Source organism: Epinephelus fuscoguttatus, linkage group LG10 (genome assembly GCF_011397635.1).
Source record: "Epinephelus fuscoguttatus linkage group LG10, E.fuscoguttatus.final_Chr_v1".
NCBI lineage: Eukaryota > Metazoa > Chordata > Actinopteri > Perciformes > Serranidae > Epinephelus > Epinephelus fuscoguttatus.
In genome coordinates, this window is record NC_064761.1 from 39,211,936 (window position 1) to 39,238,296 (window position 26,361).

General features: G+C 43.2%; 1 protein-coding gene across 4 annotated transcripts in view; it reads right to left on the bottom strand.

Annotated features, from left to right (window-relative positions):
• Nucleotides 1-26,361, bottom strand: part of LOC125896189 (cyclin-dependent kinase-like 5) — a 76,551-nt gene that overhangs the window by 12,381 nt on the left and 37,809 nt on the right. For 3 of the 4 annotated variants that reach the window (XM_049588572.1, XM_049588568.1, XM_049588569.1), the window contains 11 exons: nt 19,234-19,279; nt 18,941-19,077; nt 18,723-18,843; nt 16,133-16,192; nt 12,607-12,697; nt 12,297-12,486; nt 8,329-8,409; nt 7,325-7,491; nt 3,727-4,771; nt 3,196-3,297; nt 2,641-2,746 (listed from right to left, as the gene is read on the bottom strand). In XM_049588572.1, the coding sequence (XP_049444529.1) occupies nt 2,641-2,746; nt 3,196-3,297; nt 3,727-4,771; nt 7,325-7,491; nt 8,329-8,409; nt 12,297-12,486; nt 12,607-12,697; nt 16,133-16,192; nt 18,723-18,843; nt 18,941-19,077; nt 19,234-19,279 (2,146 nt within the window). The remainder of the gene's footprint in view (nt 1-2,640; nt 2,747-3,195; nt 3,298-3,726; nt 4,772-7,324; nt 7,492-8,328; nt 8,410-12,296; nt 12,487-12,606; nt 12,698-16,132; nt 16,193-18,722; nt 18,844-18,940; nt 19,078-19,233; nt 19,280-26,361) is intronic. The other variant, XM_049588570.1, reaches the window with a different exon arrangement.

Sequence of the window (26,361 nt, forward strand, 5' to 3'; positions counted from 1 at the left end):
GTAGCGTCAGACCTGTTAAAACTTAAGTGAACGGGCATCCCTTCAAGTGCAAAGTTAGTCCACTAAACAAGCTTTTTCTCCACAAAGACCGCCTCATATCGTTAGGATAAATGTCAGAGAACATATAGAAAACGACATGTAAATGTGTTGTCTTACCTTACCAGTGTGCTGCCATGTTTGTTGTTTACCATTTAGCTAAGGCTGCAACCGGTCCCATTCCTTGCAACAGAGGCATTCCTCTTCTGTGGGCACTGGGGCACAGCATTCACAGGTAACGTTACAACACCAATCTCCAGAGCTAAATCCTTCCAGCAGCCATTCCTCCTCTCTCGTCCTCTAACGTTACCTGTTGTGCCTCTCTCTCTCCTCCTCCTCCGTTCTTCAATTTCACGAAGCTCTTCGTCAGTGTATTCTGGCTCAAATAAATAAGGGCGGCCATCGCCTCTCGATGTGGAAAGCCTATATACTAACATTCCACATTTAGGTGGTCTTCAGAGTTGTTGTTTTACCTTACGGTGTGTTTATCATTTACCTCTGGTTCCCAAAGCGCGGCCGGAATATCGCGAGAACAAGCAGCGATCTCATACCGTGCCTGAAATCTCGTGAGAACAAGCTGCAGCAGCTGGAAGGCAGAACCGGACAGTAGCCTGAAAAGTTCATTCATTTATTTTATGAAAGATTTATAGAATAATGGCTGACTTTTTGCCAGACTTCGACTTTGTGGAGGAGGAATTTGATTTTGCAGAGTTTTATGGCCGCCCTTATTTATTTGAGCCAGAACACACTGACGAAGAGCTTGGTGAAATTGAAGAATGGAGGAGGAGAGAGAGAGAGAGGCACAACAGGTAACGTTAGAGGACGACAGAGGAGGAATGGCTGCTGGAAGGATTTAGCTCTGGAGATTGGTGTTGTAACGTTACCTGTGAATGCTGTGCCCCAGTGCCCACAGAAGAGGAATACCTCTGTTGCAAGGAATGGGACCAGTTGCAGCCTTAGCTAAATGGTAAACAACAGACATGGCAGCACACCGGTAAGGTAAGACAACACGTTTACATGTCGTTTTCTATATGTTCTCTGACATTTATCCTAACGATATGAGGCGGTCTTTGTGGAGAAAAAGCTTGTTTAGTGGACTAACTTTGCACTTGAAGGTTGCCCGTTCACTTAAGTTTTAACAGGTCTGACGCTATGGCTGTATCTAGGCTAACGGCTAACATGCTAACTATTATTTCTATGTCACTAGTCACTTGAAACAAATTTAGGACGATAGGAGACAGGTTGAAATAAACCGAAATCTCCCTTTAAGACACTCAGATCAGCCCCAGCTGTACTTATTTAAGAGCTAATTAACAAATGCTAGCACGCTAACGTGCTAAACTAAAATGGGGAACACCTGCTTACGTCAGCGTGTTAATATTTTCATTGTGAGCATGTTAGCATGCTGATGTTAACATTTAGCTCAAAGCGCCACAGTGCTTAAAGGGACAGTTCACCACAAATCAAAAACACATATTCTTCCTCTTAACTATAGTGCTATTTATCAGTCTAGATTGTTCTGGTGTGAGTTGCTGAGTGTTGGAGATATCAGCCATAGAGATGTCTGCCTTCTCTCCAATATAATGAAACTAGATGGCACTTGACTTGTGGTGCTCAAAGCGCCAAAAAACTACATTTGAAAAACTCAACAATGTCTCTTTCCAGAAATCATGACCTGGTTACTCAAGATAATCCACAGACCTTGTTGTGAGCAGTTTCAAGTAGGAACTATTTTCTTTCTACCCTACTACACCCCCCAACTGCATCACCACTCAGAAGAAAGTGTGCACCTTCTGCCAGCTCACCTAGCACCACTGAGCTAGCTAACGTTACAGCTCAGCCGAGGAGGACGCCATTAACGTTTACATCTCACGCTGTCGTGAGCACGAGCCTCTCATGCATGAGTAGATGCACTGGATCATGATTTCTGGAAAGATGTTAAATAGTTAATGGACTGTACTTGTACAGCGCTTTTATAGTCGTCTGACCACTCAAAGCACTTTTACACTACATGTCACATTCACACGCCTGGTGGCCGAGACTATCATACAAGGTGCCACCTGCTACTCTGTAACCATTCACACGCTCTCACACACTGATGTAACAGCCATCAGGAGCAATTTGGGGTTCAGTATGTTGCCCAAGGATACTTCGACATGATTGGTAGACAACCCACTCTGCCTCTGAGCCACAGCCGCCCCCGAGAGAAAGAGACTGTTGAGTTTTTCAAATGTATTTTAGGGGCTGCTGAGCACCACGAGCCGAGTGCCAGCTAGTCGATCGATAAACAGCAGTAGAGCTCAGAGGAAAAATAAGAGTCTTTGATTTTGGGGTGACCTGTCCCTTTAATCACAGCCTCACAGAGCTGCTGGTGTGGCTGTAGACTAGAAAGTAATAGATCCTTTGAAAAATGAGATGTTAATGCTAATTTTTTGTCTCTTTCTTAAAAGATTTTTAAAAATATCAATTTTGGTATCAGCATGACCATCTAGTATGGGTCAGAATATACAGTACATGAAAGATGAGGACAAGTCAGCACCTGATCATATGTGATTTGTAATAAATGTGAAAGAAAGACAGAGATATCAGTGTGACTAAACCAACCTCTGTAGAAGCTGCCCACCCTCCTGGGCATGGATTCACTGTAGATGTTGCGGTTCTCTTTGGAGGAGCCTCCGTCTTCTGCTTGCTGGTCATGATACAAGCCGACCTGAGTCACAACACAAGACCTAGTCATACAAAAAAAAAAACACTAAAGGCCAACTGCTTTGCATGCCTCTCTATCTGAGCTGATATTTTTATTTACCTGACAGAACAGAGAGAAAAGGAGGAGGCGTATTGATTTACAAGTGGTCATTATCATAAAACAACATCTCTAGAGGCTATAAATGTATTTCAGAATCAAACTGAAATGTGCTCTGGTGACAAGCTTGACTGTGCAATCATAAGTAGTCACATTAAAGGGAAGCAAAGCACACAGAGAAAATGAAGAGGCATCTGATGCGCAGAGACACAGAAAGAGAGCGAGAGCGAGAGCGAGAGCGAGAGAGAGAGAGAGAGAGAGAGAGAGCAGTTCATGACAGCAGTATCCACCCACATCCGCACTCTCGGAAGACTGGATGTGGGTGGGGAATGGTGGGTGCAGGCAGAATGTCGGACCTCGCTTTTTTGCCGCTGTGTGTGAAAAGATGCTGTGTTGTCCCTTGTGGAGTCCCTTATTGGGGGTCTGCTGTGGGTGACCTCAGTGGGTGCCTGTTCGCTCTGTTAATGGAGACATGATGAAGCATGATGTGAGCTCAGCATTGCAGCGCACACATACAAATACACACACGCACACACTATATATATATATACTATATGTGTATATACAGTATATATAAATATACAGGTAACATGATTCACTGTATATCCTAACAAGTAAGCCACACTCTTAACACCTGATGCGGTTTTGTTAATCCTGCCGTTCCTACAAACCTGGGAAACTGGCTAAAAAGATCTGGCTGAAAACCTAAACACAGATCATGATATTTTCAGACGCCACCAGAATAAATCCTGGCTGCTTTGTTGTAGAAACTGAGACTGAGGCTGAGTTATCCAACACAACCTGGTGTAGGCATTTGGTATGATTAGATCATGTAGGCTTAGGCTTTCCTTAGGGTTGGAGAGGTTTGATGTGGGCTGGTGACTGACCCTGCTCATGTCTTCCTCTCTGGAGGAGCCCCCAGAGTGGCGAGGCAGCGTGCGGTGCTGCAGCTGCGGAGACAGGAGCTGGAGGCTGCTGGCTCTGGTGGGCAAGCCCTGCCCCACCACTAGTCCCTCCTCCGCCCCGTGTGTCCTCTGGTGGTCCCTCCGTACGTACATGGAGTGACGGTGCGGCCGCTGCTGGGAGGAGAAGGGGCTGGTGTATCCCTGACCGTATGGCAGGGGGTCGTGTGGGGCGGACAGAGAGTGAGCGTGGCTCCTGTCCACGCCACTTTCCCCAGGGTCCAGAGCATCTGGCGATTTGGCCTCCTCGGAGCCCTTGTGGCGGGTTGATGAGCGCCTGTAGGACGAGTCCAGGGTGTTGCTCTCTCTGTCTGAGCGCATGCTTCCTCTGCCAGCTGTGCCAGGTCCCAGTCTGTCCACTCGGCGAGCTGCTGGGCTGCTCGGGGCTGTGAGGTCGAGGCAGCTCGAGGGAAAATAACGAGATGTAGGCTCGTCCGTGTAAAGATGCACATCATTTAAGTTCCCCACTGACTTAGCGTCGCTAAGAGTGCCATAGCTCTTGGACAAGTTTAGGTAGCCGAACTTGGAGGAGGATGGCGTGGAGCTGTGGGACTCCATGTAGCTGTGTCGACTGTGTTTCTCCCCTGATTGAAGCGTGTTGGTCTTCCCCTCCACAAAAGAATGGCGGTTCTGCTGTGAGCGAAAGTTGGATTTGAGGTACTTGGCTCCGGGGCCGTCGGACACTTTGGACCCCAGGTTCATGTCGAAGTCGCCCTTGCTCTTAGCTTCGCTTGGGCTGAGCAGATGGGGCAGGTTGCTGCTGGCCAGGTCCATGTTGCACGAGTTGGAGTGGTTGAAGATCTGCGGCTGGTAGTTCTTGGGATGCAGGGTGGGGCTGAGGTTGATCGCTGCAGGCATGTTGCCGTTGAGAAAGCCATCATTGCTGGGGTGGAGGTCTTCGTGCCGCGGCAAGCTAGAGCACTCTCTGGTGCTGGAGCGGTGGCTTCCTGAGCTCTTTCCCCCATGGCTCCTGAGCAAGAGCAGAGAGAATAAATCTACATCAATATACTGTTCATGAAACTTCACTGCCACATATTGATTTTATCTGGTTTTTTTCACTACCTAAAATTGGTAAATTCTTATTTTACTGTAGAGCTGCATGCAGGCCATTGATTAGCTCAGCCCCTCCTTGCTCAGTTCTCACTTTCTCTTTCTGACCACAAATGAGACAAAAATTAGCTAGTGCACCCTACCGTCCCTCTGCTAGGAGACTACTTTGAGAGGAAGAGAGTGGGAGGCAGTTCCAGTAACGGACCTTCAGTTGGTGGCTGTAGCAACTCGAATTCAGCCAAAATTTAGCGTCTGGGTCTAACCTGTGTAACAGCAGCAACAAAAAGTTTGCTGAACACAATCTAACTCTATGGGAAACACTGTAGTCAAATGTGGTGCTCCCCAGGGATCAATCTTGGGACCACTACTATTTCTACTTTAATACATATAAATTATAATAAATCTGCAGTTGATTGTGAGCTCCTTCTCTATACTGATGACTCAACTTTATTAGTGAGTTCAAAATGTGACTTTTGGTCAAAGTCAGTCTTTTTATTTGCCTTAAATAGTGGATACTAAACTTGCTCAAACCAGATTTCTCAACGTCTCCTGCAATGAAGAACAAGGTCATGGCTCAGTAACATACGTGCAGTGGTCAGTAGATCAAACTTTTATCTGGAAATTCTGTGGCTCCAAATATTGTCCAGAAGTCTAATGCTTCTCTACAATTTTTTAAACAGAATTTTTTTTTTTAAATATTCACTACAAGAATATGTCATGTATGGTTATAATACAATCTAGGACTGACTATGCATGTTATTTCTATTACTGTGGTCTTTCACCTTTTTCCACCAAAATGAATTCACTTCCCATTGTCAGCAGAATAGCGTGCCTTTTTTCTTATTTTTTTAATGGTGTGTCATGTTCAATGTTAAAGACAGGCGGGAAATCAGGTTAGTACACAGTAGAAAGCAGAACAGAGGCCAGTGAAAATGTTTTGGCGGCTACTTTTTGTTTTTTATTTCTTTAACTTATGCGGTCTCTCCTTTAAACTTGGTGACCAAAATCTGAAATGATGTTCTTCATGGGCGGTGACTTCAACTTGCGTCACAGCATTACACTGAAAACTGGACGAAACTTTTTTATGTTAACAATTAAAGGAACTGTTAAAAAGTGTATTATATCACATATATAAAATATTACACGCCCTATATGGAAGGAGTTTGAGTGGAAAATTAAGAGATTTTTAAATACCACCTGATGACGTCACAGTTTGGTAGCTAATCAGATAAGTGTTGGAGGAGCTGCGGCCTGGTCGCAGACCATACACACATATTCTGGGACTGTTCACAATTAGCAGGATATTGGCAAAACACCCAACATGAGATTAAAAAAATGTTTGGATATAGAATAAGCCTTAGAACCTACTTAATTCCTATTAATATAATCAAGGGATGTAGAATATAATAACCGGACATTATTACTAAGAATCCTTCTTTTAATTGTGAAGAAAATGATCACAGTTTCCTGGCTAAGGATGAAGCCCCCCACAGTAACTCAATGGAGGGAGAAAATTAAGGATACTTCTGTATGGAAAGTATAACTGCTAGACTGCAATTAAAAACATATATTACAAACACCTGTCATTTCACACCTTATTAAAATGATGTGATCTACTGGACTCTTTGAACTCCCATTTAGACCTTTCTAAGTATTAATTTATAGTTCACTTTTAGTCCATTGTTGCTGTTTATCCTTCTGTGTGCGCTTTCTTTTTTTAACAATTGTGTATTTTCCTTACACCTGAGGATGGTGGGAATCCAAAATGGACATTGAAAAGATCCTTAGCTCCACAGACTCTTTTACAAGACATTTACGCATGGGCTGTGTCTGTGACTATAACGACCGCCCCATGAGACTGCACTGAACTTGTTGAAAATAAAAAGAAGTTCAAAACAACAGAAAACAGGGCGTAAAAGCATTTCCACCTCAGTATTATGTTTCCATCACTGCTGACTGGTGCTGGAGCAGATAAATTCTTCAGTTATCGCAGGAATGAATGCCGAGTGTAACCTTTCCAACTAAAGACAGGAGCTAGATGTGAGCCTTAAGCAACAAAAGATCCGCTTTAGGTTATACAAAATAATATTATACTAAGTCAAAATTGACAGATCAGGCTCTTTAGAATCTGAACTGTTCATTTTGTGTTTCTGCACATCCATGTATCCAGCTGAGTTGAGTCTGTGTCATTTTATCTGTGTTTATTGTTTAAGTGAACAAAAGTGTGTTATTTATAGGCTTCATGACTGAATGAAACAAAACCAAACAGAAAATGTCTGAATCCTCTGACAAAGGGCAACACATTCTTCATAAATGTCATGATAATTCAGATAATGCAGATAATGGTCCTCGGGGGGCTGTTGACTGAAAACAACTGGTCACATTTGCATAAAAAACCAACACATTAACTTGTGCATCTGAGCAACAGGGAGACACCGACAGGATTAAACTGTCCACAGTGCTCGCTGCTGACCTGCTGGGGGTGGTGTTGTCTCCATGGTGAGGTTTTCTCTTGGAGGAGCGTACAGGTGTGGGTGTGGGTGGGCCGGGCCGCTCCACGAGTCGCAGGGTCTGGAAGGCGTGGTGGTTCAGACTCTGTTCTGTGAGAAAGCGCTCTGTCGGGTTCAGCAGCAGCAGGTTCTGACAACAAACACACGCAGAGGGAGCCCGTGAGTCCTGGAGACACCCCGAGCATCCAGACCTCACAAACAAACTGAAACAGTCATGCTACTATGAGTCATCGCCATTATCATAAAAGTCAGGCTGCTGCTACATTTAATTGTGTCTTACCAAAAAAGCTAAACAATGATGTGAAATATGATTTGTGACATTTGCTTTTTTCTTGACGAAATAAATAATGAAAGCTGAATCCTGTATGAATGCACTCAAAATAAAACCTGTGAACTGGGGATGGTTTGTGTAACTACAAATTTCAGTGGCAGCCACTTTTCTCTCTTTCTCAGGACAAAAAAGACCAACAGTTACTCTTTACAAGCCGTACATCTTTGTATCAGCAATTAGCAAACATATTTAGTCAAATCAATATCTCCAGAAAGCCTGATTGGTGACGAGAGAGCTGCCTGTCCTTGCTGAAGTCAGTCCTGAGATGACATTATATTAGCAGTGAGTCATTATCTGCTGGGAAAAGCGCAAGTGCACAAGCACAGCCCACATTCTTGACATGGAGCTCCTGTTTACAGTGCAGACACAGCAATAACAGCAGTGCTGGAACCAGGATATGAGCTGAGAGATGCTGCAGCCCTGAAGAAGCATCATGTAGTCACGACGTAAACACAATGATTATGATGCAATTATCAGATGTGTAATTGCTGAAATTTTTTAGTTACAGAGTATCTTTTCACAGCGGTGTGTGTGAGCAGGAATAAATGGAATCTGATAAAAGGTAGAAATAACAACAACAACAAAAAAAAACCATCTTCGCAGCTTTGCAAGCTTTGCCAGAACTGTGATCCCTACCTTTAGCAGGTCCAGCAGGGCTCCGCCGATGATTCCCAGGTATCTTCGCTCCAAGGTTTGGGGGTGGTTCACAGCAGGGAACTAAAACAAGAAGCGGCAGATGATAGTACAGCCAAAAAATGCAGCCACAACACATGTCCAAGTGATAAACCATCGAAAAATCACTACTTTGTGGAGAGACCAAAACTAGCAGCCACCTGTGCTTTGTGTGTAGAGTCAAGGAGGTTGTGTAATCAACTAGTTTTCATTGCAATTGCACTTAAATGTTAATGAGACAAAGGGGCTGGTTATTGGCCTTAAGAGCCAGTTTTCATCAATAATCAGCACTGAAACAATCCTTCTGACTTTTTAGATTTTAAGCAGGAGGTTTCAGAAAGGTTACCATTAGTTGAAATTGTTTCATTGTACAAATAATTGCTTTTATTTGTAGAAATTACCCGTTTTATTGGTCTGATTTTCAGATCCATCACTTATTCCAAGGCTTATTTATTCATACACTGATAAAATTAAAGGGAAACTCCGGTGTTTTTCAACATGGACTCTATTTTCTCATGTTTTTGTGTCTACGTGACTCGTGGGAATCACCATTTTTAAATTGGTCCAGTCATGAGAAAGAAAAAGGCTGCAATATAACCACTCAGGGCCGGTGGGCCTTGTCAATTAATGTCTACTAGAAGTGCTTGTTTTTGCCACAGACAGGCTCAGATTGTCATTATGAATGTCTTAAAAGATTACAGAAAGGACCCTACAGAGAAATCAAATGTTCCGCAGTACCCTTTGCTTGTTTCGGTCGCTCTGCTCCAAGTCTCGCTAAGACTCATTCTGAAATCTCATGAGACTTGAAAACAGTGGGAATGTTAGTGATGATGGTGAGAGGAGTGCAATCGTGAGCTGTGTTGCAATACAGAAAGCATATTTTACACTTATCTAAACATTTTCAATGTCATGTCTGAATACTTAGCGGATTTCGATAATGTGGTACAGACTTCTCCTTTAGCGAGACTTGGATACAAAACAGACTGGGTCAGCAAAAGCAAGGTGTCTACAGATACAGTATGACCAAGTTAAATTTAAGACTCTTTAAGACCTTTTTTAACACCTCTACACCGATCAGCCAAAACATGAAAACCAGTGGTGGGTAAAGTGAGTAACATCGATCATTTTGTTATAGTGCAATGTTCTGCTGGGAGACCTTTGGTCGTGGCATTCATGTGGATGCCACTTGACACCCTCCACCCACCTACACACTGCTGTGTTCTAAGTAACCCCCCCCTCAGGGCAACCGTACTCCCTGATAGCAGTGCCCCCCAGCAGAAAGATGAGCCATGCCTCACCACAAAAACTGCTCAGAAACGGCCTGAGGAACATGACTAAAAGCTCAAGGTGTCGACCTGGCCTCCAAATCTCCCACACCCCAATCTGATAGAGCATCTTGGGACGTGCTGGTACTCCACCTCACAACTGACAGGTCTCAAATGACCCGAAGCCAGCGCCCTAGCGCCAGACACCACAGGTCATGTCAGAGACACCTCACCGTGGGTTAGGAGTACCTCTGAGGTACCAGAACGTCCCACAGATGCTCATTCAGATTGGGATCTGGGGAATTTGGAGGCCAGGTTGACACTTTGAGGTCTTTGTCACATTCCTTGGGCCATTCCTGAGCCATGTTTGCAGTGTGGCATGGTGCATTATCCTGCTGGGGGGCCACTGCCATTGAGGAGTACTGTTGCCATGAGAGGGGTACTTGGTCTGCAACAGTGTTTGAGTGGGTGGAACATGTCAGGTGGTATCCACATGATTGCCAGAACCAAAGGTTTCCCAGCAGAACAATGCATTGGAACAAAATAATCAGAGTTAGTCACTTCACCTGTCAGTGGTTTGAATGTTTTGGCTGAACAGCGTCAGTGGTTCCTGTGCAGCTTGTTTCACAGCTGCCACCTGCAGCGCTCTCTCACAATACTGGACCAAATTTAAAAGATGGCTGTTCCCACAAGTCACTTGTGTCCCTTTTACACATGCACTGCAAACAGGAAATTTCCTAGAGGAGCTGTATGTGAAAACACTAATGTTTGAATCAAATGAATCAGACATTAAACTGACTTTATCCTGTCAGCTCCCCGGGGGTGGGGGAAAAAAATTTGATCGCAACACATTTAAAATCACAATAATGTGGCATTGTGGATCTCAGATTCCCACCCTACAGCTCCCTAGTACAAAGTCTGTGTAGTGTCCGATTGAACAGAGCAGTTACATGTCTGGAGAATTCACAGTGACAGTGCGTGCTGATGATATTTCTATCACATGGCTCGCAGGAAAACCAGAAGCAACAAACACCTGAGGGTGAAGAAGACTAACCCAGACTAGACTTTACCGACTAATTTTTCTGGTGCCGACTAGTGAGGGGGCGGACGTTCAATTGTTTAGACGACTAATCGTGTGCATCCCTAGATAATAGGGCCCATGTTGAAAATACAGCAGTTCCCCTTTAAATAAATATTTTTTTATTCTAGTGGTGAGGTGGGCTGCTCTGCGACAGTAATGTCCTCTTGGATTATCTGTTACTTTGCACGTTTGTGTCTCTAGTGTTGCAGCAGTCTGCATATTATGTGGTCTGCAGTGACATGTCTGACTTGTATTTTTTTTTTGTCACTGTACATGTGTGACCAAACTATTACTACTATATAATTACTAGAGTTACTAATCTAATCTAAGTCAGTATGATTAATTGTGGTAATGCTCTTGTAAAATATTTCATAAATGCCCACTCATCAAGACTGTGACCACTTTTTTAAATCTCACTTTCTTCTGCATCTCCTGAAATCACATTTTGCATCTGCTGTTCTCTGACTAACAGGAGCCCTGCTGCATGTGCTTTCTTCCACGTTCAATAGTCCTCCGTCAACCTTTCGTTTTGATAGAATTTCTCTCCTGACTATTGTGAATCTGCTGTTTGCCAAAAAACATCCAGAAGATGTTCTTTTTACATCACACATTTCTGAGTGTTACAGAAAGCACACCGTAGGTGGCTAACGTGATAAAACGGCGATCAAACGTCCTGTGTTCGCTCACAAGTGTTGTGTGGTTTCTTGCTGGTCTGATGCATTAATATTTCAGTAAAAACCGTGTGTATGGTTCCTTCAGCCTGCTTTTCTCTTGGTATCCTCTGCCATGGTGAAGATAACTTGACTGTTTCAGGGGGTTTAAACATGAGTGTCCACTGATGAGTGAAGTTTGCTGGCTCTCAGCAGGCACAGAAACATTGAGGAGAACAGAGATTTTATTTTTTCCTCGAGCGAGTACTAACAATAGCAGGTGCTGGCTGTTTAGTCAACGAACATCCCTGTCCAACATGTGCCTGTCTTACTGAGGAGAGCATTTTATTGTAGAAAAACAACTTGTATTTATGAGCTGGAATTTAGGCTCACCAAATTTTCCTTTAACCAAATTTTTATACACACAAGAGTCCAAAATTTAAAATAAAAAAGCAGCATTATCACACAGGGTTCTCATTAGTGGGTATTCACTGTCAGGTATTCACAGAGGGGCAGTCTGCAAACTAATAATTACATCCGGAGGCGTGGGCAGGTTGGGAAGGGGAAGGACGACCCAGGTCTGTCGTACCAGCAGCCTGCCACTGAAGACTTATCACAGCCCCCCTTCACAGAGCGTACAGGATACATGATACACGATGAGTCATTGTGATCCAATCAGTCACGGCACAGCAAACTCAGCCAGGAGAGGAAAAAAAAAAACAAGCAGAGAGTGCAGAGACATAGCAGGGAGAGAAAATAAATAAGGGAAGAAGAAAAAGAGGAGGAGGTAGATAGAGACAGAGAGAGGAGATCAAGTCGAGAGCGATGGAAGAAAAGGAGAGGAGTCGTAATAAGAGCAGCGAGGAGGGGAGGGGTCAGCAGAGTGAACCGTAGTGAGGACTGGGGTAAAGAGTGTGAAGAGCTGCCTGGCATTACCCGCAGCCCGTGGAAGCGAGGATTGTTATAGAAGAGCTTCATCTGTTCCGGTGGCAGGGGTCCCAACACTTTCTGGATGGTAAAAAGCTGGTCGATCTCGCTCTCTCCCGGGAACAGAGGCTGCCCGTCGCTCAGCTCTCCTAAGATGCAGCCCACTGACCACATGTCCACTGCCTTCCCGTAAGGAGCCCTGGGACCACAGATTTCAGAGGTTGTTGGATGAAGGCCAGGCATAAGAACAGTTATTAAAAGCATATGTCAGTGTAGTGACTGAACTACTGGGACAAAACTGAAAAATGAGGGGACATACCCGAGCAGCAGCTCAGGAGAGCGGTACCATCTAGTGGCCACATACTCGGTGTAATTGGCATCGGTCCCCTCAGAGAGATTACGTGCAAAACCTGGCAAGAGAAGACAGAGGAAGCAATATAGCATAATGAGGAGCTTTATGATGTGCTCCACATGCTGAGACGCCTAAAAATGATTTCAGCTGGGCTCCTCTCTGGACGCTCATTATGATTCAGAGGTGTAAGGTGTAAAGGAGCTGAGTTAGGGGAGAGCTGCACTGATATAGGAGTGATGACGAGCCCTCCTGTGACACATTAACCTGGCAAAAGATTCATAGTAACGCTGAATATTGTTTAACACACACACGTAAAGATTTTAACTATTAAATTATGGGCAAAAATCTGAATTAAATTTTATCATCCTCACATTTCTCACAAATACAGAAAACTGTAACCATCAGTTTGAGAGAAGTAGTTCAGTATTTGAGGAGATATGCTTATTCAGCCTGTTCTTGTTCCCAGGTCGTCAAGTACCAATGCTTTGACACGGCCCTTGGCGTGTGATACCAACTCCACCTTTTGCTGTCTCAGTGAGACACACCGGACTTTCAGCGAACTCCGATTTAAACTTATCCGCAGCAATATTTGACACTCGGATCAACTGATGTAGTGCAGAAAGTGAAAGAGTCAGTGTAGGGTGGGGAGGGGGGTAGATGGGTCCAACAAACAGATTTTCACCCAGGACGCCACTGTTTGTGATCATGTGAAACTAAAAGTCAGAGCTGTTATAGAATAACGTTTTGTAAATGACGTCCATCTGTCACCTGATGTCCATCCATCCATTTTTATCCGCTTATCCGAGGCCGGGTCACGGGGGCAGCAGGCTGAGCAAAGCACCCCAGACGTCCCTCTCCCCAGCAACACTTTCCAGCTCCTCCTGTGGGACCCTGAGGCGTTCCCAGGCCAGATGAGATATATAATCCCTCCGGTGTGTTCTGGTTCTGCCTCGGGGCCTCCTACCAGTTGGACATCCCCAGAACACCTCTAACGGGAGGCTCTCAGATTTCGCCAAATTTAACCCAAAACAGGAGTTTTGTCGCCTAAATCTTACTGCGACTGTTTGACAACTTTTACCATGTGTTATGACAACTTTCAGCTAGGGAACTGCTCTGCATCACATACAGGTGTTAAACGGTATCATAATCATAGAGCCAAAGGGTGCTCTTGGCGTCAGTATGACACGCTGAAGGCACAAGAAAGTGTTGGTATTTGATTGCCTGAAGAGTGATGGAATTTGACAACATGATAGACTTGTGACCTCTGAATAGAGCCACACTAGCCATTTCCCCCTGTTTCCAGTCTTTGCCCAAAGCTAACCTAAGCTAAGCTAAGCTAAGCTAAGCTAAGCAAAGCAGCTAATGGCTTATGCTCAACGGTAAAATATTAGAGTAGTATCAAACTTTATCAGAAAGCGAATAAGCAAAACACTCGACCATCGGACTTCACTACAAGCCAATTAGCTGTAGAAACAGGTGATGAGCTTTACATTCTAAAACCAGCCATCGGTGATCAGACCAGCTGAGTTGCAGGTGACACCATCAGCTGCAACTTTTCCCTGCAACGTTCTACAACAGTTTTGTCTTGTTGCAAATCTTCGGTCTGAAGTGGGCTTTAAGCTACTTTTAACTTGAGTTAATTTTTCCAAGCCTCAGAGGTGCTGGTAGGCGTATTTCTTTTTTACTTTGGACAGAGACAGGCTGTTTCTCATTGCTTTCTGTCTCTATGCTAAGCTAACTGTAAGCTAACAGATATGAGAGTGGTATCAATCTTCTTATCCATCTCTTAAGCAAATAAGCATACTTCACAAAATGTCAAACTCTTCCTTTAAAGGTGCCAATGGAATAGAAAGAGAAACTGTAATTCACTGATGTACAGGTGTCGTGATATACCAGTATAGATGACGATATTTAAAAATGAAATATTGATAGCGTGTTAATAATACACCTGATAATATCGTGTACAGAATCCAGCGCCTAAATCATTTCCATTTCTTTCTGTTCTGGCTTTATCTCCCACCTGCAAAGCCTTTTCACTGTCCATTAACTGTAACTGCTCTTTTGTACACTTAAAGTTATGGTTACAGTCTCTCCTCCACCTCCCTACACTCGTATTTTGAGTGTTATTTATGTGCCAGAAACAAGCATACAAAAATAAATAAAGTTAAAGATTAGTTTGACTCACAGTAATTTTTTCCAGTATTGCAATAATATTGTTATCTTGATCTTTTCTGTCAATAATAATCATTAAGTGAAAATCTGATATCATGAAAGCCCGACACTGGCTACGGTTACATGATAGCTTCTCATTCAAAATGAAATAAATCTGAATGAAATTATTCGGAATTAAAGTCTTTTACATGGGAAATATCCATTCCGAATGAGGGTTTACATGGGAGATCAGTTTAATCGCCTTTATTTGGGTCTGCGCAAGGTTTGGGGCAGGGAAGGTTTCTGATTGGATAGGGGACGGGGCGGATGTTACGTGTTTACGTTTACCGGAAGAAAACACTGTGGTCCTCGCTCCGGATAACAAGATGCTTGACGACGCCGTTATTAGTGCCTTTTTCGGACTTGTTTTGCTTTGAAGCAGCAGTACGACAACAACTTTGTTCTGCTAATGCTTCGTCTGTTGAGGAGGAGAAGAGAGGTAGAAGACCGTGCTATGGCGAATGGAAACCGGTGAGTGCAACAAGTCCGACTGCTCTATCTCAGCCTGTTGCTATGCAGCCCGTTGTTATGCGCGCTATATACGTCATGGCACCAGAAGGGCAAGGAAATGAGCATGCGCAGAAATACCGGAATGAACTTAAAGAGGAATGAGTGTATACATGCACACAAAATTCTTTCATTCGGAATGACAAACGGAATAAACCACCCCCTTTAATCGGATTTAATTTTCAATCAGAATGACCGTTTACATGACCACTTTTAATCGGAATGGCCTTTCATTCCGATTAAAAGTGGAATTAAACTGTCCATGTAAACGTACTGACTGACACATTCATTTTGTACAGAACAACCTACAGTGAGAATAACTGTGCAGTGAGATGTAAACGTTCACAGTCGAGTCTGTTTGGCCTCTGTTTGTTCTCTCAATGCCTTTGGCTGACACAGAGCAAACAGCAGGTCTTCAGTCTCTCACTCCAGATTGCCTACACCATGTTGGCTATGCCATGTTTTCCGTTTCCCCCTGTTTTGTTGTGGCGCTACCAGATTGAATCAACGCACGATTAGCCTCTTGTTTTCCAACACGTTTCATTAACTGAGACGAGGGAAGAATGCAGCCTCCCCTGCAGCCTGAGGAACCAGGAGCGAGGGCTGCACACAAAGCTTTAGAGAACTGGATGAAGCCTGCCTGCTGCCCTCCTCAAGCACTGGCTCCAGCCAAATATAGTCTCTGTTGAAAATACTCCTTTTACATCACAGCTCCGACTGCTCGGCCACCTTTCTTGCAGCTCTTACAGTGCGAGCGTTTGATAGAGGTGCTCACCGAAGTCACAAAGCTTGAGGACGTCATCGGAGCTGATGAGAAGGTTTTCTGGCTTTATGTCTGAGGAGGAGAAACACAGATGGGGAGTGAGGCAACACATAAGCTGCAGAGGGGCATCGTCATTACATCATCACTACCATCATTCCTGACACCACATGTTGGGATTAAACTCTCTTACATTTAAGGTATCTTTGCTAAAAGCAGCAAAAAAAAAGATGATGTTCAGACGGCAAGCAGAAGGGCCCAAAGCAGATGTTTTTTTTTCTTCTTAGATCTGTTTTTTTTTTTCAAAGCAGTGGGAACGGCACAATTCACATCACTTTGACTTTTTGTTCAAACTGCAGGCAAATCATATTTGTTTCTCAAATCAGATCTTTAAGACAGACTGTCCGCATTGTTATTCGCAAGTGATCTGATCTGATTTGTGTGTCCAGACAGCAACAACCTATCTGCATGGGATGCTGTGGTAACGACATGGCGTCAGTAACTCTGTCACTCTGCTGGTGAAGCAGCTTTCCAACGCCTAAGAATTAGAAATGGAAGCAAACAACAACAACAATAGATAAATAATCACAGAATACATACAATGTTGGATTTATCTTATCTTTAAAAGACACAGCTGTTCAAGGCTGGATTACGAAGCATCTGAAAGGGATACGATCGCACCAAAGCGCTCAAATGAAGGGCATGACAGCTAACCTTAGCTTCTGGGCAAAAATAAGAACATTTATTATATGTAGCGTTCCAGAGATATTTAACATTACCAACACTGTGTCATTAGGATACTGCTGACCCCAGATTTAACTTCTATCATGTCCTGTGTGTCACATTTGTCTCATCAGTCCTGTTTAAGGCTTGATGGTGAGACAAACTTGTGCATTTAGCTCAGCAGGAAAAGCTCCGCTTCAGCAACACGGTCCTGTTACGCAAAAGACACTGTGAACTCAATGAGCGACCAGCGCATGCGAACAGAGACGCATCTGTAGAAATCTAATCGGAGTCATAATTCAAATCACTTCCAAATGTGGTTTGAATCAGATTTGCAAAGATCATGTGGTTTTGTTTTTGCTCTCTGGACTTTCTAAATTAATCTGGACTCAATCTGGGTGGGCTGGAATCCTAATAAGGCCTTTCACATGAACACTTATATTCAGATACAGGTCTGAGTTTTTGCAGACATATTAGAATTCATGCAACTTTTGTGTCACTCTGGATCAACATATGTCATAATTCTGCTCTGGCTCTGACTCCACATGCACACGTACCTCTGTGCAGAAGTAGCAGCCAATGCTCCACAAAATAATAATAATAATAATAATAATAATAATAATTCAAAATTTGTCTCTCTTTCTCCTCATTCTCGTTATCATATGCTTACAAAGTCGCTGGCTTCTGCTGCACATCTTTATAAATGAAACCATAAATGCTGACTTCAGTCACCTCCAAGCCGACTTCCCTTCAACAGTGTGCTGCGTGATTTATTTGTTGTTCTTTTGCACATGTGGGAAACAGCCAAAATGCACGGGGCATGGACGTGATGAGACACGTCTGCCGCAGCAGGGTGTGTCCATTATAATCAAAGTGAAGCTGCTACACTGACCACGGCCCTCCAACAGGTGAATACGTCATATAACTGTACAATCGGTTTTAAAATGATTTAAACGAATATTTCATTGCACCAGAGGCAACACGACACATCAGAGCAAACTTGTATGTGTTTTTACATTTCACATTAAAATGACTCAATCAAATTAATGCATCCTGTTGTTCAAACAATCCAATTAATCAATTCAGTCTCAGTTAATAAAGTCTACACTTCAAAACCCTGCATAACCAAATGCATTATCACTTGGCAAAACTCAATATGCACACAGTAAAGACAGAGTCTGTGTAGCAGGTAAAAAAACAAACAATAACAAACAATAAACACTCTGCTCAGCCTACACAACGCGCTGCATATGTACGCCATGTATTTCAGCTGTCAGTTCAGGACAGTGACTACTTCACACTGGAATCTGATATTGGCCACATTTACTGTGAAAAATAATGTAAACAAACAAACAAAAAAATCAGATCTGAGCAATAAATCAGAATTCAGCACTGAGGCTCGCAGTGTGAACGACGCCAAAGAATCCTGAAAATCAAATTCTGTCAGTGAAAATTCACAGATTGCAGACAAACCATAACTTATACATCAAATCCCGGATAACTCTGTCATATGTGTGCCCGGGTATACCACAGGCCATTTGGACGCCTGCTCTGTTGCAGTCAGCGTGCCAAAAGCTCACATGGGCCATCTGGTTTCCTGCTCTGCTGCCACTGATTCGCCCAAAAGCTCACATCGTATGAACAATAGAGTGGTCGAGTTACAGACACATCAGAAAACCCATCAGGCCACTGCTCCATGAGAGAATAATCACATTTATACTATTCACACTGAAAATGTTGTTGTTTCTTAGAATCTCTGCACAGATGGTGCTCAGTGATGGTGCAGTGGGCCTGCATGAGCCTCGAATGTGTCTCCTCTGCCTCACTAACACCGTCTCACTCTCAGTGTTTTTATTACGTGTTCGGAAAACAGAGATTTTACCTCGGTGGACAATGTCATGCTTATGGCACCAGTGAATTGCTCTGATTAACTGGTAGATGTAGCTGCGCGCTTTGTCCGTCGGCACACCGTTTGGTAACTCCTCGAGCAGCTCGAGCATGTTCTGAAAGACAAAGAAAACACGACCAAAAAAATCACGATGACCACCACACAGTAACATTAAAATAATCATACAGCAAAGGCCTGTAGAAGAGGCTCACCTTCTCCACATACTCAAAGACGAGATAGAGCTTCCCTCTTCTGCGGAAGGCCTCTTTCAACTCAACAATATTCTCCTGCTTGAGGGTTCGGAGCATCTTAAGCTCCCGTAGTGTCGTTTCTTTAACCTCCTCATTTTCTGCATGGAGGTGAGACAGAAGGGAAATATTAAACTTACAAGTAGTGATGAGGATGGGATGCATCCCCACAGAAATAAATATGAATTGTTTGAAATGACAAAAACAAAACACGAGTGTAACAAGTGTTCCCTGACGAGGACTTGTCGTCTACTTACCTTCACTGTCCTTGAATTTTTTAATGGCCACGATTTCATTGGTGTCCTGCAATAAAAACACACAGAGCAGCTCGTGAAAAATCAATCCTGCTGTTTATGGCTGCTGTCGATACATCGTGACACAGCAGCAGAGACAAAACAGTATTAATGCTGCTGCTTTTACCACTGACACATTCAGTGGTAACACAGCTTTACATTCAGCTGTGTGGGCTTCAACTGAAAATATATAAATGGTTTCATCATTTCAACACAAACTAAATGTTTGAATCCAAACCTGTAAATATATAACATAAAATTTAAATACCACTTTGCAGTCGTATCAGTATTCATGACAGAGGGCTCTGCTCTTAAACTGAGACCTGTGTCTGTATCATGTAAATCAGTGATTCCCAACAGAGCGATCAGGATCATGGATGTATGAAGACAACTAGATACAGTGTTGGAGGCGGAGCTTTGTTGTTTCCTATGAAAGCTGCTCAGTGTCTCAGTGTCCTTGGCAAGCATGTGTGTTTTCAAATGCTGCTCAATGAAATGCAGGGGCAAAGTTCAAACACACACATTTGCTACAGCGCACTACTTGTTTGCAGAAGTGTTTTTAAATTGTAAAGATTTAGTAAAAATGCATGCGTTTGGGAAGAACTGAGCATATGACTGGAGTTATGTGAGAATCTGTAAACAGATGTTTTTATTTTATGTTTCAAAGTTTCTCTGCAGTTAAAGCGTTGCTCTATTACTTCAACTCTTCCCAAATTTTCTGTTTTGGGATTCTTCGTTCACTGTGGAAGCATGCCAGAAAAAACGTTTTCTTCACAAATTTAATGCAACACAGGATGAGTAACTAATCTACAAATTCTAATTTTGTTGTTGAAGTATTCCTTGTAAGTAATTTTTCAAGCAGAAATACAAACATTTGATGGTTACAGGATCCAAATGAGACGATTTACTGCTTTCCTTGGAGTTAACATTAGACCCAAACCTAAACTGAATCTCTTTGGGTTTTTGACTGTTGGTTTTCTGATGATTTATGGACTGATTATTCAAGACAATGATGAATCAGTGATGAAAATAATCATTAGCTGCAGCCCTTGCCTAATGGACAAATCCCATCACATTTAAGCAAGTGTACGTAACCTGCTAAAAATAGCAGATTCCCCTTTCCACTAGAGTACTAGTACTAAAGTACACTACAGAGGCGTACATGGCTCTGCAGGAGAAGAGTATGCCTTCCTGTGTTTTTGTTGTGCCACCTTTGACCTCACAGACAGGCCGGGAAACAGGTTAGTAAACAGTAGAAAGCAGCATGAGGGCCAATGAAAACTTTACAGTGGTTACTTCTATATCTCTTACATATTCAGTCTCTTCCCAACTCGGTGCAGACTAATTTGGATCGATGTTTGAGCGCTGCTCGGGCAGAGACGGACGGTATCTTGTGATGGCACATCGTTGCATCTCGCCAGGAAAGGGGCTAAAATTAGAGAGTTTTCCCAGGGTGGTGTGTTTTCATGAATGCCGAATCAAAAACGGAGCTGGTAATTACCCGTGACTACTGCAGGGTCATTTGACCCGGGTGCGAGTGAACATTGTAACCATTCCCATTACATACGAAAGCCAGATGTTAGCGGGTTTTTTCATGCAGTGGAATAGGAGCTATAGATATGCACCTCATGAGAAGGGTCACATGTAGATGGAGCTTTATCTTAAGGGGTCACAAACATAAATCACTGGGTCCCACTAGCTGAATGATTCACTGCTGAACTGCTGTGCAATTAGGACTGTGCACCTGGAAAACTGTTGAGCTTCTAAAAAAAAATCCTGCGCAAACAATCTCTGTCACTTGTTTAGAGGCATGAGTGACATGAAATAATCAACAGTACATGAAGCAAACAAAGAAATCCAGAACTAATCACCACTGAGTCACTGTTTTGCTGAGACACTTCTCATCATCCCTCTATGAAGTTCTGTGCGAGAGACGCCCCACCACTAGCCCCGTTTCTCGACATGTCCTAGTTAGGCCTGGTATTTCTGCCTATGGCTCAGAGCTGTGCTCCAGTTTCCCCCCCTCAGAAAGCCAAAGGCAGCATCGCGCCGCTCCAACATGGATCACAGTGAACAGTGAGCCCTCCTCCCAGCACGGAGAAATGTAAGATGACTCACAGCAGGGTCAACTCTATGAGCATCACTGTGCTGTGCACACACAAGGTAGCCTGAGTGAAGGGAGATGATGCGCTGCTGCAGGGTTTAAATTCAATAACCTGTTATATGTCTAAATGTTGTGCATCAACAGAGGAAATCAAACATGATCAGTAGCCACAGTTCATTTCAACTAACCTACATCACTTGAAAACTGTAGGCTATAATTGTACATCTAAGTCTTTACTTATGTAAGTCTGCACGCTGGTGCCAGCGCCTGCAGGCCTGCATGGAGATAGTCTGAGCCAAAATAATACTCAGTCATTATTCTAAAAGCATTATGTGTGTCAAAGTATTATACCTGCCATATCTGCATATAATGAGCCATCTGTGAGAGTGGTTATGATCAATGCAACCACATATATCACAGCATAAAAGATTAACATGTGGTTATGGTTTAGTGGTTTTGACTCGCAGGCATTCACAGCTTTGGTCACCTCAAGACAATCGTCAAAGTTGCCGACAATGAGAACAATTTACACCCTGAATGGAAATCTATAATTCAGCTAAAGCCCAGTTTAGACCAAAGATTTACGATGAGATGTGTTAAAACATGCAACTACTTGCAATGCACCGTTCTGCAACGTTCTTAAAACCTGCTCGTTCACACCAATGCAACCAGATGAGACAGTGGTCACCAAGGTGGTGATTGGTATGTATTGAAGCTTTCAGAAAATATCTACATTTGTAGTTACTACTTGGACACTGGTGTAAATGGAATTTAAAAGTAGTAAGATAGTCCTTACTGTTGCCTCTATAACAGCTGAATGCCGTATAAAGTTAAAACAGTGTCTCAAAGTTGCTATCTTACATGAGAATACTCCTTAAGTCTGCATGCTACTTATGTAGCTACACCCAGCTGGTGGGGTTTTCTTTATTGGGAGTTACAAGGTGGAAATATTTCATGACTGGGCGTGGTGATTTCTGAGTTTCAAAGTCTTAAGGACCACGTTGCCACATTTTTTTCCACCCTCAAATCCACTGCTGTCAATGAAGATGTGCGAAAGGTGAGCTCAAACGCGAAAGCAACACCACTGCAGCGCACAAATGTTCCCAAGTGTCTATTTTTCAGGGGGAGACAGCTGTGCCATGAGGTTCAACTTCTGGAACAAAGCAGCGTGCACTGCATGTCATGTGACGAGGAACAACCAATGACAGCCAGCAGATATCTTTCCTTTCTTTCATAAGATGGAGGTGACGTTGATCATTTTAGTGCACAGCCACCAACAGCTCTACGACCTGCCCCACAGACGATATTTCAATACACACCTAAAAAACAACACCTGGAAGAAGATCAGCTCAGAATTCGGGATTTATGGGATGCAGGCTAAGATACAGTGCTGGTTGTGGTTGCTTTGCAATGTCAGGCGCAACCTGCTTCTGTGCTCTTGAAACCTGCCGTGAGTAGGACACAGAGAGAAGCCCCAGCGCCCTACCTCAGGTTTTCCAGGCAGTTAAAGAAGCAGCATGTGTATGAGCCTTTAGGCAGTGACCTCATTTAGGATTCTTGTGGCCTGAGGGTAGAAGCGCCTCCTGAGCCTCTCAGTGGTGACCTGGTGTAAGTGGTACCTTCTTCCGGACCTCAAAGGGAAGAAAAGGCTGTTAAGCAGGTGGTTGGGACCCTTAATGATTCTCCTGGCCTCAGTCTTGCAGTCTTGTCCATTAGGCAGGGTAGAGATATGCCTATAGTGTGATCAGCTGAACAAACCACTCTTCGCAGGGTCTTGTGATCCTGTTCAGAGCTGGTTCCTGCCAGGCAGTGTTGCTCCCCATCAGGACGCTCCTGACAGTACAGAAGCACAGAATCCTAGTATTTTAAGGGATATGCTGAATTTCCTCAAGCATCTCAGGTCAAACAGTCTGTGTCTTTCTCACTGCTGAGTCAGTATGGAGTGCCCAGGTCAGGCCTTCGAGTTTTGATTTAATGGCTAAACCCAATCAAGGCCAAGCAGACCCACAAGGTTCGGGCTGGGTCATAATTTCTCTACATTTCCCTGGGCTTAAATTGTGATGGGTTCTAGACAATTTGCCAGTGCTATGAGTGTTGTATTTCTTTTTTTTAAAGACTATTTTCTGGGCATTTTTCCTTTTATTAACAGTACAGCTTAAGGTAGAGAGGAAATGTGGGAGAAAGAGGGTCGGTTACATGCAGCAAAGGGCTGCGGGTGGAGATCGAGCCCGGGCTGCTGGAAAGGCATCAGCCAACACAGGGTGCACACTCTACCAGGTGAGCTAGAGGCAGTCTGAGCGTTCTATTTCTATATGAATTAACAAACAGCTAAATTTTACTTTTACTGTGCTTGGGGCTCTGCTGCTTTGAGAGTAAGTTCCAACAACGGCCCAAATTTATAAACAATCCAGGGACACTCTGAATGACTTTTTACAAACGTACCCCATGTCATAAATGTCTGTTACTGCAGTTGAAAGACTTTAGTTGACTTTAGTTTGTAATATATGCTTTATAAATATATACAAATATTTAAATCATAGTAAAAAGTGGGTTTTTAATCAGACTCTGGCTCAAAACAGCTGCCATGGTAGACAGACAGAAACTGGGCCTGATTTTTTGGGCCAAATCAAAGCTCTAGGGGACACTGACGCTGCCCATCCTCTCCACCAAGGACCCGTTGATATTAAGGAGGGCGTAGTTCCTTCCCTGCTTCTTTCTAAACTCGACTATCAGCTCCTCAGTCTTGTTGAAGTTCAGGAGTAGGTTGTCGTTCTGACACCAGCAGGTCAGGTCTACTTCCTTCTAGTAACCTTTTTACTGTTATTCATGATCAGGCTCATCACAGCTGTGTCGTCAGCAAACTTAATGATGGCAATAAGAAATAGTTCCACCATGTGACTCCCTGTGAAACTAGTTTTCACATCTCCAAACCACCCAAACTTCACAGTTATTAACTTCAATACTTCAGAGACCCAAGTCAACTTGTTAGAATTCCTCGCTCCAATTCACAACTCATCACATCAATCATTTAATAAGTCAGTTCCTGTTATTTCTGCTTCACGTCCGAACTGCAGGAAGGGTTACAGATAATATCGCACTTGTGTTCACATTAATCTCTCATTTGTTAAAAGCCACAGCCAATTAAGTTTTGCAGTTTATTATGTGTGCATGTTCACGTTGGTGGGATAAGTGCGGTACACCAGCTGCTCTGAACCTTTTTGTGTAACATTTTATTTTAAGCTCTTTAGGAATTCCCATGTGGCGATGGACTGTGAGGCTCATTTGTGTGGGAGAGAAACCAAGCTGCGTAAATTATTATTTACTATGAACATGCTGTCCCTCTTACACGACCTGTAATAGCACAGATTTGGAACTTAGGTCAAACAAAACCACCTATTGACACCTCTTAAAGTCCCCAAAGGTGCAGGATCCATACCCAACACACCAGGGTGCAGAGGGAAGGTTATCAGCCAAAAGAATGTGTCAGTAAAATTAGTACAAAAAGAATGATGCAGGATTTATTAAAAAATAATCTAATGTGTAATTAAGTTAAAGAAAATAATCAGTAAGTGCTGCAAACTAGTCCAGCTCATTGAAAGAGTTATTCAGCAGCAATCTGCTGCTCACATCCCAGAGAACATCTGCTGTGACGTTGACAAAGTTGTGATTAAATCTTCTACTGTTGGATCATTATTCAGTTTCTCACAACTCACAGTGGAGACACTGATACATCAGTTTTATAACTATGTAAATATCACCCACTGGAAATAATAAAAGAAACAATTACTTACTTACTCATTCATTTCATAACCTTGATTAAAGCAGCCACCTCGTGTGTTTTCCGAGGCACAATTAGTCAGTGGAGGATGCAGTCATACCCGCGCTGTGTGACATTCCTACGTGCATCATGCTGTCGTATTTTTCATCCGGTCTGAAGTGCATGCTGCCAAAGTTCTGTGGCAAACTGCAACACTGAGCCCGGCATTAAGGCCATCAATTTTGTGTCAAAGACTCAATGCCGTGCAGAGCGTGGCGTGATCAAATTAATAATGCCAAGATCCCATGTCACGTCTCTGTTTACACCGTCCAAATAAGGGGATCAAACATGAACTGCTTGGCGGTGGAACGTGTTAATAACAGCCTGGTGGGTCTCTGGGATGATGAACGCTCGGAGTGCAAAGCCAACAAAGAGTTCAGGAAATCACCTCAAAATAAAACACAAAAAAGAAGGGCTGAACTAAATGTTTGTTTTTACATTTAAAGCTTCTATCGAGGTTTTTGAAAGAAGCACCGAATGTCTGTTGTCACACTGTATGATGTCATAACACTAAAAAAATCAAAATAAATAAAATAAAAATCCTCAAACAAAATAATAATAAAAAGATCAAAAAGATCTAAAATTGTTGTAGAGGAGAGACGACCACGCCCACTTAGGAGATCAGAAATGTTTCATACCATTGGTATAGCACCGTAGACACTTCTATAGTTTGTATTTTTGCGGCTGTATTTGAGGATGTATCTTTGTAGATGTTTGTGGTATTTGTGGATCTCTTCTTCTCTCCTTCGGTGTTGCAAATTTGCATTTCCCTTCAAACACTAAACCCAGTGCATCTTGTTCTTGTAGAGAAATGTATGTTAATGCTACTGTGGTGTCCATATACAATAAACTAATATCATGAGGCCTAATCTTTATCTGTAACTGTGCAGAAGTACCGGATTTAAACAGAATAAATCGACATTAAAAAAGCATTCCTACTGCAAATTTATTTCTGTTGCAAGTCAAACTTTTCTTCAGTAGGTCTCTTGGTTTCCACACACAGCACTTCCTGTAATGACAGAGTTCCCTCCTTTGGCCCACTGAGTATCTCTCAACAGCAGGTTGCTGAAGCAGCACTTCAGGTAACGCAGGTGATGTTACAAAGTGATACAAACAAAAAGACCCTACAAGACACTGGAGACGACGCCTGTGGACCTCAATACTGGACTTT